The sequence below is a fragment of the Dreissena polymorpha genome, chromosome 4 (assembly GCF_020536995.1).
Source record: "Dreissena polymorpha isolate Duluth1 chromosome 4, UMN_Dpol_1.0, whole genome shotgun sequence".
NCBI classification, from domain to species: Eukaryota; Metazoa; Mollusca; class Bivalvia; order Myida; family Dreissenidae; genus Dreissena; species Dreissena polymorpha.
In genome coordinates, this window is record NC_068358.1 from 24,415,095 (window position 1) to 24,427,749 (window position 12,655).

Sequence of the window (12,655 nt, forward strand, 5' to 3'; positions counted from 1 at the left end):
CCAAATGACAACTCAATGTCGAAATGGGGATTACAATCGTATGCAATTCAGTATTACTAATGCATTCGTCTTAATGCATTCGGCATTCGGCTTACTTCATGTGAGCTGCTGCCTTGTGCTTATTCCTTTCGCTTAGAAGAACTTACAAAAAATGCCATTTTCTAGAAATTTTTAGTATTGAAATGATAATATTCAGCAACAAGAAGGTAGACACATGAACAATTTAACAGAAATAATTTATTTGTCGAGTAAACATTAAAAAGAAGTATGCAAGCAATGTTTCACTAACTGATAGAAACAAGCATTAATTTAAATTAAGACGCAAGGAAGACGCAGTTATTTTGTAACAAATAAAATAAAACAAAATGCAATTGTCATTTAGCAATATGCTATTGTCATTAAGCAATATGTAATTGTCATTTGGCAACATGAATGGACTGGCGGATATTCCCTTCCATATCTAACATTGTGTTTTATCATATCACCGCATTGCTTTCTGCCTGATATAATGTTGCCTGATATATTTTTTATATCAAAGTCAACGGAAGTTCTTATATCCGTCAATGTTTGGAGTTACGTGGGATTTGCAATAAAGTCAACAATTTCTATCAACATGCATCAGGTTCAACAAAACAAACAATTTGATACCAAGAACGTACATATTTTATTACAGTAAAAAGTCATAAATCACAAAAACGTTTATTTTTTAAAAATCACCACAGCCCGCACTACAGAAGTTAAATGACGACATCAACGGGACAATAAATCTTAAATACCAATATAGTCATTGCAATCGCAAGTGTTGCACAGAAAGTCAAGACAAATGATAACTGTATGCAGATCCTCAACTATTTAAACAAACGATTCAACACGCTTATGTCAATATTGACACCATCATCAAAATGTCAATTTCAATAAACATCTCCAAAATGGAGTCCCCAAACTATTCGGTGAAGTGTGTTCTTCGATTAAATTTGTCGCTGCAGTCCATTCCTGATCTACAATTTAAGACGTTTATACTTGACGGATGTACTCTTCCCATTTGTAGTGCAAACAAACTTTTTTCTCTATACGATGTTTAAAATAAGCGATTATTCGTGTCGCATTTTTGAACGCCGTTTCTACATGCTTTTAACGTGTAAAAGCCGGATCAGCAAAATCAGAGGCGGTTCGTACATTTTAAGTATAAAAATGGATTATTTTGCAGATATTTAGGAAAATGTGGTATGATAGACAGAAAAAACAGGGTACTGTTCCATCGTTTTGTAATATATCCGGCTCGGCATGAATAAAATAACGGCTCGGCAAGCCTTGCCGTTATATAAGTCTTAGCCTCGCCAGATATATTACAAAACGATGCAACAGTAACCTGTTATTATATATAATATATATTATATATTCTCATGTTTGTCAAAGAAAAATCAAATAATGTAGACCTATTTCGTTAGTATGACACGTCTATTGTGGGGATTTTATTTGAACATATAAGTATTCTAAGCGTCATTTGTGCCGAAAAACTGTCTGCTAAGACATGAAAAGTTGGAACCCGAAAGTTTATTTTTGACAAATTTCTATGTTTATGTAGCTTGAGCTTAGTGTCTTATATAAGTTGTTAGCACGTGTTCGTGTTAATGACCGCTAGGATATATAAAATTGGTAAAGGTCGCTATTGGAGTTTGTACTTATAGAGGTGTTATCGTGTTCCTATGTATGAGCGTGTGAATGCAGATATTGAAAACTTTACAGTGTTCGTTTTCATATAAGCAAGCGTATGCATGAAGCTATATTGAAGGTCATACTAAAGGGAGCCTTGTCGTCTTTGTGTCAGCGAGCGAGCGCATGAAGATATTGAAGTTACAGTCAGTGGCGTGATCGCGCTTACCTTTACGAACACGTGCAGGTCGATGACGGTGTAGGAGTCTTCGTCAAATCGACACGAGCAGCTTTCGACCTTGACACTGTTCCGACAGGAAAAAATAGTACTAGAAATTTTCAGGTTAAACAAATCACAACTGGATTAATCTGTTTAAGATCAATCTAATAATTAAATGCATCAGCTAAATTATGTTTCTTTTTCAACACAACTATATTGAGACAATGTCGACAGAATCCTACACTTAATGAAAACCGACTCTTTGTAAATTTCAACATGGCCTTTATGTGCTCTGTATAACTGATATCTGACTCATAGATAATATGACTTCACGAATTAGCATAATTCACAATACATTATCTGGATTTCACCTGGGGTATGTATATGAAAGCTACGTTAGGCTAGATTTCTTGTAACTGTATCCTGTTCGTTTTTTAACTTCGCTTCGAAACGCACGTATCTTATGAAACTTTATAGCATAGTGACTTAAATGCATAGCGATATCGTAAAAGTTTAATAAAAGTTTGAAATTTGAATGCATTTGTTTGTCAATTAAATTTTATGCATCAACAAAACCATTAGCTGTATACTTTGGCGTACTGCATTTTGTTATTATTAAGGAATACACGTATATTTGCTTCATTCTTTAGTAAATTAAAACAACATTCACAATAGGTTTGATCGCATGAAAACCGTAATTTCAAGCTAAATTAACTAATTATCAATTGCGAAAATAAATTAAATGAAAAAAACATTTTACTTAAGAAAGGCGGAAACTGCTGAACAGGTCAATTGAAGGTATTTCAAGGGGTCACAATTACTTAAGAAGGAGGAGTAAGTGAAGCTGTTGTAGTAGTGTCAATACCGTTTCGATGCGCTTTCAAAAAATTTCATATTCACTAAAACACATCATTTTTGTCTAAAGAGCTTGGTTACCCTCTGTACAAAAACCTTTGCTCAGTCCCTGATAATTAATAAAGTACTGTAAATTCCTTTCTCGCACTTGCTCTTAATGTTTTTCTACAGGAATGCGTACGTCTTTTCTACGGTATCAAGTTACTGCTGTACCTACACACACGCTTCCCCGTTCTTGACCTGTAAAATACAATATACATAAGCTTATCCATGGCGGATTGTTTGTTGTGTTAATAACCGAATTTCGACACACAATCAGATCCCGTAAATTGTTCATGTTTGTGTTCTGGTCATCTGTAAATCGACGCATCACATGACGTCCTGTTTCGCACTGATAGCGATGCCCTAAGTAATAATCTTGAAATATAAGCATTCTAAAAGAATGGACGTCATTTCATAAACATGACGATGTGTTGCTTTTGTAAAATATTTACGAGTTATATTTACAACATGTAAAGAAAGGCATGTGTTTAAAATTGAAAAACAATTTTTTACTGATTGATATGCTTTATTTAATGGCAAACAGCGTTTTAATAGAAAAATTAAAAAACATTTATGTCCATGAATTAAAAGAACAAATCTCTTACAAGAAAGTTAACAAACCTTAATATATGAGTTTGCTATCAAATGTTAAGTACCGACAAAACATCACGATCACAAGAGTTTGTACTCACATAAACGTTCATGTACATGTTAATCAATTCGTCAGAAAATGGTACTTGTAGGTTATGAGGAAAACACATTTAAAGCAAGTAAGTTTCAAATGTAAATATTGTTTATCTTAATCAGTATATACTGTAGTGCTATATTCAAAAACTTATCCTTTTTTTACAAAATGTCCTCACTGCATTTTTCCATACATATAAGTCATACATAAGACACGTTATAATTGCACTTAAATTGCAAAACATACACTACATGGCATATCACCATTGCGTCGTGTGTACAACGAAGGGTCAACTATCTGAGTCGGTATCGCTATTTGTATTACAATCGCTCTCGCTGTCTGAACGTGGTTGTGCTGTGGAGAAGCGTAACAAACGCCTTTGGTGTTTATAGCTCTTCTTTATCTAACCGAATACAATGTGGACAAGAGTAATGACACTTGAGTAAGCGCGCGGGAAAATTCACCCAAAACAGATTTTGTAGAGACGATGTCCCAAATTCTAAACCTCGTGGAATTTCAATCCTTCTCCAGTCATTTGAAGTATCAAGAAATTTGTGTATATCAATTTTTTCGAGTGTGTTCCTTCCTGATTGGAATCGGTAACATGTGTTATCTACGAAATGATAAACGAAATTCGATGATCGCACTATTTCTGTCACAACAAACGTGGCATTAGAATTTGAACCGTGTTGATTCCTTATTATTTGTATACGATTTCCATCGAGTATTGCAAAGCCATGTTCTATCCCATATACAGTAACACTATTTAATGTTGTGTATACTTGTGAAACGGTACATATCATGCATGCGGCGAGATCGTATATAATTAGCTTGACAATATTTTTCTCGTTCACTAACAAGGCTGCAATTTTGTTGGAAGAAAAAATTCTGTTTGTTCTAATATTTGCCCCATCAATAATATTGATCGATTCCTTGGACAATACAACATCATAAAGCAGAAGCCATTTTTAAAAATAGCTTTCCTCGTCAAAACCCTAAGCGCAATGACTTCGACTCCGAGTGGAATACTTACTGATGTCCTGTTTACAATGTCTTGGATATCAACGCAATTTAAAACATTATTGTAGCAAAGAGCGTAACACGCATTTGTTGATGTGTCGGTATATATTTGCAGAAAATGCTGAGTTGGGTATGGCAGTCGCACGTTGTACCATTGCTGTTTTTCAATACAGTACACTGCTACTTTCGTGCAATAAGTATTCGTGTTTGTTACATACGAAACATCGACTACGCACGTAACCAGGCATGGAACTAATTGCTGAAAGGATACTTCGTGACTTAGTTTTACTCTGGACAAATCAATCATCGACATCAAAGTGTTGATTTGACTCGACCCTGTAATACTTCTTTTTTGAATCCATTGTAATACAAAACGAAGTTTTAATTCAACTGGAACATATGAGAGACGATCGTCGTAGAGTAACATCATTACTGAATCTGGCGTTAGAGATAGTAGCCGGTCGCCATCCAACAACGTCAACAATCTTTGCTCAATAAATTCTTCCACCCCATCAATTTTAAATTCATAAAGACAACACATTTCAAGGATACGGACAATATTATTTTCAGATTTTTTTGTTTTTTTTAAGCCACAGAACACAAAACGTTTTTAACGTCGGTAGCAATAAGAACTCCGCTATTCCTAGAACCTCACCGATGTTGTCAATGTTAAGTTGAGGCTCCTTCCCATACAAAAACATAAGCGCCATATCTATTGTTGCTGGGGTGCCTATGTGCATTTGCACTGCGCCTAAAATAACAAAAAATACAAAAAAGCATGGTATATGTTCAGTATTACTATTTCCTCACAAATATCAGAACTAAAACGAAAATTTGCGACTCTGAAACAGCTTCTTTTTTTTTAATTTTATCAATTTACCAAATGTGAAAAGGACCCTTTAAACTAAGCAGTATTTGGTGGTTTGATACTGATTCTTAAATAATTGTTTCGATTTGAGAACATTATTTGAAAAACGCGTATTTCAAACTGTATTGGCATATCGATGATATGCAAAATATGGATGAAAGCAACTTACCTTCACTTTGCTCTTGAAAATTGTGGTCAAACACATGCTGAAAGAATGGACTTGCAATCAGAACATGAAGATGATATCGCTTTTCCTGTAATAATACAACAAACGTTTTCTGTTTTATAAACACCATTTGTTTTGAAAAACATTTAATTAAACTATTTATTTCCATAATTTTACTATATTTTTGTGTTAATTTATACACGAAAATTAATTTAAATCATGTATGTATCTTTCCAACCTCAAACGTTTTATCGGTAACGGTATAATAGCGTTTTTATATTTGATTCCTTGTTATTGTCAGTTTAATTGTCTCCGTTAAATACTATATTTCTAGTAAACATGAAATTTTATATTTCACAAAGACAAGATTTTATACAAAAATTAGATGCACACATGCATATATGATACATACAGCGTACGTGTAATAACGTTGAGGACAGGATAACGCTATGTTTTTAATGTTCGACCTTTTTGTTAAGATATATATATATATATATATATATATATATATATATATATATATATATATATATATATATATATATATATATATATATATATATATATATACATTTCAAATTATGTTTCGTTGGGGAAAAAATTAAAAACCTTGATACCACAACGTTTATGACAAAACAACATACCCATGTCTTAGCTATGACCTTAATATCGCACACAACACTCTGTTCTTCTACTTGCTGTTGAAGTACATCTTGAATATAATCGGGTTCACATGACTCTCCAAACTCCATGTTTTGTTTTCGATTTCCAATGTCTTCGTTTTACATGACGGAAAGCAATAAGTTTGCTCTCCACTATTTAATCATAAACGAAATATTATATTGATTTCCGATTGTAAAACAGTGTTACTGTATACGTATCAATTTCTCAAAAGTGATCGCAAGTTTTAAAATCAATTATACTTACAGTTTACACCGTGTTTAACGTTGTGTTTAATTGATCAAGATAAGCTAAGATTTAGTTACGAACGGTCATTGTTGGATTAAGAATAAGAAACTCAAACATGGAACTATTATTCTTAAATATTTAAAATACCAAAAAGGCTGGACAGCGTTGCTTTGTACCCAATAATAAATGCAGTGCTCAGATGATAAGCAATGGATATTTGTGACGTGTACAAACCAAAGTTTTCCTTAGTTGATTTGCGGAAACAGGTTCAGGAGCAAAGCAGTGTCTGTGACTTTACTATTAAAGTAGGAACATGGGTAAGATGTAATTTCTATAAGGTTCTACTTCATTTAAAAAGTATTAAGAGGATTGAATTTTATATATATATACTTAAATAAAATAAGAGTTCAAATATTGTGAAATGTAAACATAAATCATTAATTTATGAAATGTGTTTTTTTGGTTTGTTTTTGACCTTTTACAATCTACATTTAATCTAGTATTATACCAGTACCACCAGCGGTGGTGGCGGAATGAATTCGACTTTGCAATAACCATGCAATTTTAATGTCATACATTGACGTTAAATGTAAACAAAATCATTACTTTATGAAAAGTCTGGAATGTCCACTTTCTAATTTATTTATGCTTCGAAGGAATGCAAAATAACATTGCACGAAGGTAAACCTTCAATAGACATTTCGCTACTTTCGATCTTATGTTAAACTGAGAGGTCAAATGTTATGAAAACCTTATCATCAAAGATATTCAAATGCTTTCAAAGCTGTCCCGGACAGGACTGAGATAATTATAGTGACAAGGTGTTAGTGACATTCTCTATAAGAATACAAGGAAATGCCGAAAGTTCCCAAGTAGTTTCAGAACATAAGTTAGTTAATTAATTAAATCCGCACATCATTTTTTAAACAAAGACACTTTGTAAACATCAGATTAAGACTACGTTCGCGTCAATGTGTTTTAAAGGTAAAATAGCTTTGACGCTGTTTTTTAAAAATTTTCCATGTTTTATTGTGGGAGTTATCGTATGATGCGGTCTTTGGGAACTTAAATTCCTAAATGCAAATGTCGCCGATAAATGTGTCATGCACAAAAACAGAGTAAGCCATTATGCTGAACCTGCTATTGCACTGAGTTTTAAGGGACGACACATTATGGAACCATGTGAGCTCTTTATATGATTATGTAAGTTAAGACTTTTTTAACGTGTTAAAGTCTCAATTTAAATTAGGCAAACATTATCTTGTGACAGCTTCAAATAAAAAATAATAAAGTGCTAGACGTGTATATGATTTTGTTTATACTATTTCAGAGCAGGCGATTTCATTCCAGTGTGCTAATAAACAGTCCGTTTTTCAAGCGCCTTATCGATGGTTACCTGTCACGAAAACAAGGTGAGCCATTAATCGTACATCTAGCATTGAACAATTATTTCGTTAATTCAAATAATAAATGTGTTGAATTCTAAAATAAAAAATTGAGTGTATTGGTTTTAATAACTCCGGGCAAGTTATCGCTCTGTATTTATTTCTTTTACAGCAAGAATTGAATTAAATGGTTATACAGCTACAACAGTCGAAACGGCCGTAACATTTCTTTACGGGCTTACTCCGAATGTGTGCGAAAAACGTCTCACAGAACTCTTCGATCTTGCTGAATTCCTGATGATTCCGAATCTTAAAGCCCTCTGTGTGAAACATGCAGAAAACATTCCCGTAAATATAGACAATTTGAAAAATCTTTTAGAGCTGTCATCATTGTACGAGTTTGAAAACCGAAGCGTCAGTCAATACGTAAAAAGTTATCTGAATGAAATCCTACAAAGTGATGTGTTAATATCCGCTACAAACGAGTTTATTGAAGAACTTTTCACTAACGAAACACTCCGCTATGTTTCAATGGACACACGACTACAGTTTTTAATACGCAGGAGTCAAGTTTGTGGCACCGCTAGAACTTCTATTCAAACTCTGTTGCGGTTGATTAATCTGAATGAGATCAGTGCGAGTACACTTTTATTGGCAATGGAAGCATTCGTAATTGACGATTTAAAACAAATATCACCAGAAGTTCAAAAAAAGACATATCCTCTTACACCACGGGATTGTATTGTCATTTTCAAGAGTCATAGTTCAGAACCATATAAATTGTTTGATATATCAAACGACCAATGGTTTAATGCTTCATTTTCGTTGGATCTCGATAAGGCTTCTGATGTAAAATATATATTTTTTTTTTCTTCTCAACCACATAAATACGGGGTATGTCTCTTATCCAAAATTCAAATAGTCAATCTTTCTGAATGCAGTTCGCGCTTTATTGAATTCCCCAATGATGGTCATGGATCATTTTCTCATATATGTGCTAATGAAACAACTGTTTTTGTTTGCAAGTCTAACATAATTAACAAGCAAAGTAAAAAAGATCTGCCTGAGTGGGAACGTGAATTGCTCAAACAGTGGGCATTATTCTGGACGGATACGCCATATGATGAGGATCTTAAATTTGAAGTTTACGTTGGAACATACCATGACTACAGCATGAACATTCATATTGAATCGAAATTTAGTTTAAAAAGCAATCGTGGTTTAAAGATGTACATTAATGAATCGAACATTTGTATTTTTATAACACATGAAAACATTATATTGTATAACGCAATAACATATGAACTAGATACAATCGACATCAAAGCTTCTTTCAACGATAATGTTGTACCACTGAAAGATGGCTTCGTTATTCACGGTGTTAAACGGGCCATTTGCATACAACGCGTGTTCGGCCCTAACCTCAAGTGTCGATTTCGTATCCGCACGTTCGATTTACCAGGATCAAATTTAGGTGATATGATAAACCCTTGTAGCATATTTCACTATAGACTCGTCGGTGACTTGTGGTTGAGGCACCGGGTCACTAACAGCGAAGATATTTTTGAGAAGGCAACTGAAAGGTATTCTCTTCATTGGATTGCTGATCTCGGTTTGATGAAATGGGAGCGGATGACTGCTGTGGATGAAGATTTGCTCCGAAAATTATTTTCATATGAACAAAACGTCCTTTTGATGACAATACCTTCAGAGAACCTCCGATGTCATATATATTGTCCTCATTGCAAAGCGCTGGAAATGTAACGGGAACATTATCTTACGGGTCTGTTGGAAGAAAGTGAATGCACCAGCAGTGATGATTATTTGTATCATTTACATGACTCTTACTGATGAGTATCCAGCATTCTAATACGTCTCTAGACTATAGTGTTTTAGTGTCAATATTTTGTTAAATGACAAACACGATACATATGTAATTGTCTTTAATTGGGTTTGCTGTTCCGCTGTCTATTGCATGCTATTCATCAGTTATTTCGGTCAGTTGTGTTTCGATAAGACATCCTCGATATATGTCTTTTTCCCACGCTGTGTTGCCCTAGTAAATAGGTTCTGCATAAGTACAGGTTCGCCACCTCAAGTCGTAGGTTTCCTACACATTTCATTCAATCCCAGGGGCGTAGGATAGGCCACTTCTTATGTCCATTTCACGCTCATTGTTTATCCATGCGGACCCATCACATGGTTATCATTGTCATTTTCAAAACACGCAAATATTGCGTTTCATTGGCTTTTAGAGCTGAATAGAGAACCAATTCCACTTTCCATGCCCAGCCCATTGTATGCATGCGGACCTAGCACATGGATATCGGACATAATCAGAACTCAATCAAATCGTGTACCACTCGCATCATGTGCTGAAAAGGGATAGCAATTTAAATTTACACTACATATTCAATCACAAACGATGAAATTTTGGTTTATAACGCGCATGTTACAGGGACCACAGTGTGTGGTGATTGGATTTCGGCAATGGCACTCTGTTTCATATTACGTTAAGTTGTTGGTTTGGAATATTCACAGACATTTTCAGGCATTCCTGCTCTCATAACATATCATCTTGTATGTAAAGCATTTACACATTTTCTGAGAAGACATGGATCCCGTGAAAAATCCTGTTGGTCCAAAAATGAAGTCGACCATCGACATTTCCTTGGGGCTGTATTAAACTTTACATTTCAAATAGGCTGAGCCACAATTCTGTGTAGATAAAACGGATGTTGATATGCAAAGAAGCTTATGTCTCACAGACCAGCTTGCAAATGTATGTGTCAACATGTTCTTCTCCTAGGTCTGGTTGTGTAGTGAAAGACCACTTCATTATTGTTGTAAAGGACTCACCGTAAGGGGCGCCTTGTCTCTCTCGTTTTGACTAAAGTTTTGAGTTGACGACAAACGCCCTTAAAATTTAGTTGTATGTGACATTAATTGAAAAGGTATCACATATTAACCATATCTTTATTTCTATTTATTTGAATGTCACTCAAAACTTATAAATTTGTCTCAATATCCTGCTTTAATAATAATTGTATGAGTTTCAACAATTGCACTATTTTGTTCATGTTGTGTAATGTTCACAACATTGTCATCGCTTTCCACTACTATTATTGTTACAGCTATGTACGTATTTCAAATATGATGTGTTGTATCGGTGAATCCGTTCATTCATTTGAATGTAAATGTTTTTTCTCAATCTCCACACAGAGTTGTCGTTCCATGCTCTCTGACACATACAATCTCTGCAATCACAAGAAAATCCTACCAGATTAGGTAGGATTTAATTTATGTTTTTTGTGTTAGTAGTATATTTTGAAAAGTAGTATAATTTTCTTTTATATTTTGAAAATGGTGAGTACGTTCAGGGTCATAATAAAAAATAAATTACCAAAATTAAAAAATAAAAAGACCAACGGGAAAAATATTTTACCACGTTTCTCGGCTATCATCACGTGGGTGGTTATATAGGCAGGGATTTGATCCAACTTTGCTGGTTCCAGTCAAATCTCTTGTATACTTGTATGTATGCAGCAATTTTTATCTCAAAACAAAATAAGATTTTTATATGTTATTACAAACAAAGGTTTTGATAATGATAACTTTTGTAACTATGTTTCTATTATAGTTCCAAAATATGATTTAATTTATAAATTTCATACAGTTATTACCGCGTTTACCTTTTTATGACTGCGGTCGCATCTATTTAAAGCCTTAGTGCGTATTCGTACTATTGGCCAAAAAAATATTAAACCATTCCCTGCCCAACCACATCTTAAGTGAGGACAAATGAACGAACAGTACAACAAGGAAATACTAACATTCATATGCCACAATTTCACACTAAAAAATGAATATAAAGTAATATGGAAGGCTTGTTACTCTTAACAACATATTATATAGTGAATGACAGGTTACCGCCCATTTGTTGTGTAATATGCTAGTATCAGGTGAAGCTTTATATAATAAAAAACAAACAAACTGCGAGGCTTAATACAATATGTGCAAGAGCAAACAAGAATGGAAATATAATTTCTAAAAACTATGCGTGTACGTGATGAAGTGATCTCTCTCTCTTTCGCTCTTTGTATGTCAGCAATCGTACGGTACAAAACAATGCTGTCTTATTCACAATTGTTATAATGTAATATAAATATACTACCATCATAAAATTCACTTTAATTACAACTATTTTTGTAACTCGCTTTACTGCCATAAGCCAAGTTCACCCATGATCCATTCCAACAAAAAAAGTAAGGACGGATTTATCCATGGCCTGAACTATATTATCTTTCATCTTTAAAGTTTTTAAGAAAAGTAGCAAACGCATCCCGCTGCTACTAACAAAGATGTCCTGCTGTCTATTGTCAAAATAATGTACTCGTTGTCCATCATTCTATTGTCATGTCAGTGCACTCGTTGTCTAGCGCTCTATTGTCATGTCGGTGTACTCGTTGTCCAGCTTTCTAATGTCATGTCAGTGTACTCCTTGTCCGGCGTTCTATTGTCATGTCAGTGTACTCGTTGTCTAGCGCTCTATTGTCATGTCAGTGTACTCGTTGTCCAGAGTTATATTGTCATGTCAGTGTACTCGTTCTATAGCGTTCTATTGTCATGTCGGTGTACTCGTTGCCCAGCGTTCTATTGTCATGTCGGTTTACTCGTTGTCCAGCGTTCTATTGTCATGTCGGTGTACTCGTTGTCTAGCGTTCTATTGTCATGTCAGTGTACTCGTTGTCCAGCGTTCTATTGTCATGTCGGTGTACTCGTTGGCAAGCGTTCTATTGTCATGTTGGTGTACTCGTTGTCCAGCGTCCTATTGTCATGTCGTGTACCCGTT

The 12,655-nt window shown here is 34.4% G+C and overlaps 1 protein-coding gene across 1 annotated transcript; it reads right to left on the minus strand.

Annotated features, from left to right (window-relative positions):
- Positions 1-3,321: 3,321 nt before the first annotated feature.
- LOC127877008 (kelch-like protein 38) lies at positions 3,322-6,290 on the minus strand. Its single transcript, XM_052422580.1, has 3 exons — positions 6,154-6,290; positions 5,513-5,597; positions 3,322-5,226 (listed from the first exon to the last, which is right to left on the minus strand). Exons 1-3 carry the CDS (start codon positions 6,259-6,261, stop codon positions 5,042-5,044), a joined length of 378 nt encoding a protein of 125 aa, XP_052278540.1. The 5' UTR covers positions 6,262-6,290; the 3' UTR covers positions 3,322-5,041.
- Between the last annotated feature and the right edge of the window lie 6,365 nt (positions 6,291-12,655).

Coding starts and splice junctions, on each gene's coding strand:
- LOC127877008 (XM_052422580.1), bottom strand. CDS start 6,261: ATGGAGTTTGGAGAGTCATGTGAACCCGATTATATTCAAGATGTACTT. Junction 5,598..6,153: donor AGGTCATAGCTAAGACATGG/GTATGTTGTTTT, acceptor GTATTATTACAG/GAAAAGCGATATCATCTTCA. Junction 5,227..5,512: donor TTTTCAAGAGCAAAGTGAAG/GTAAGTTGCTTT, acceptor TTGTTATTTTAG/GCGCAGTGCAAATGCACATA.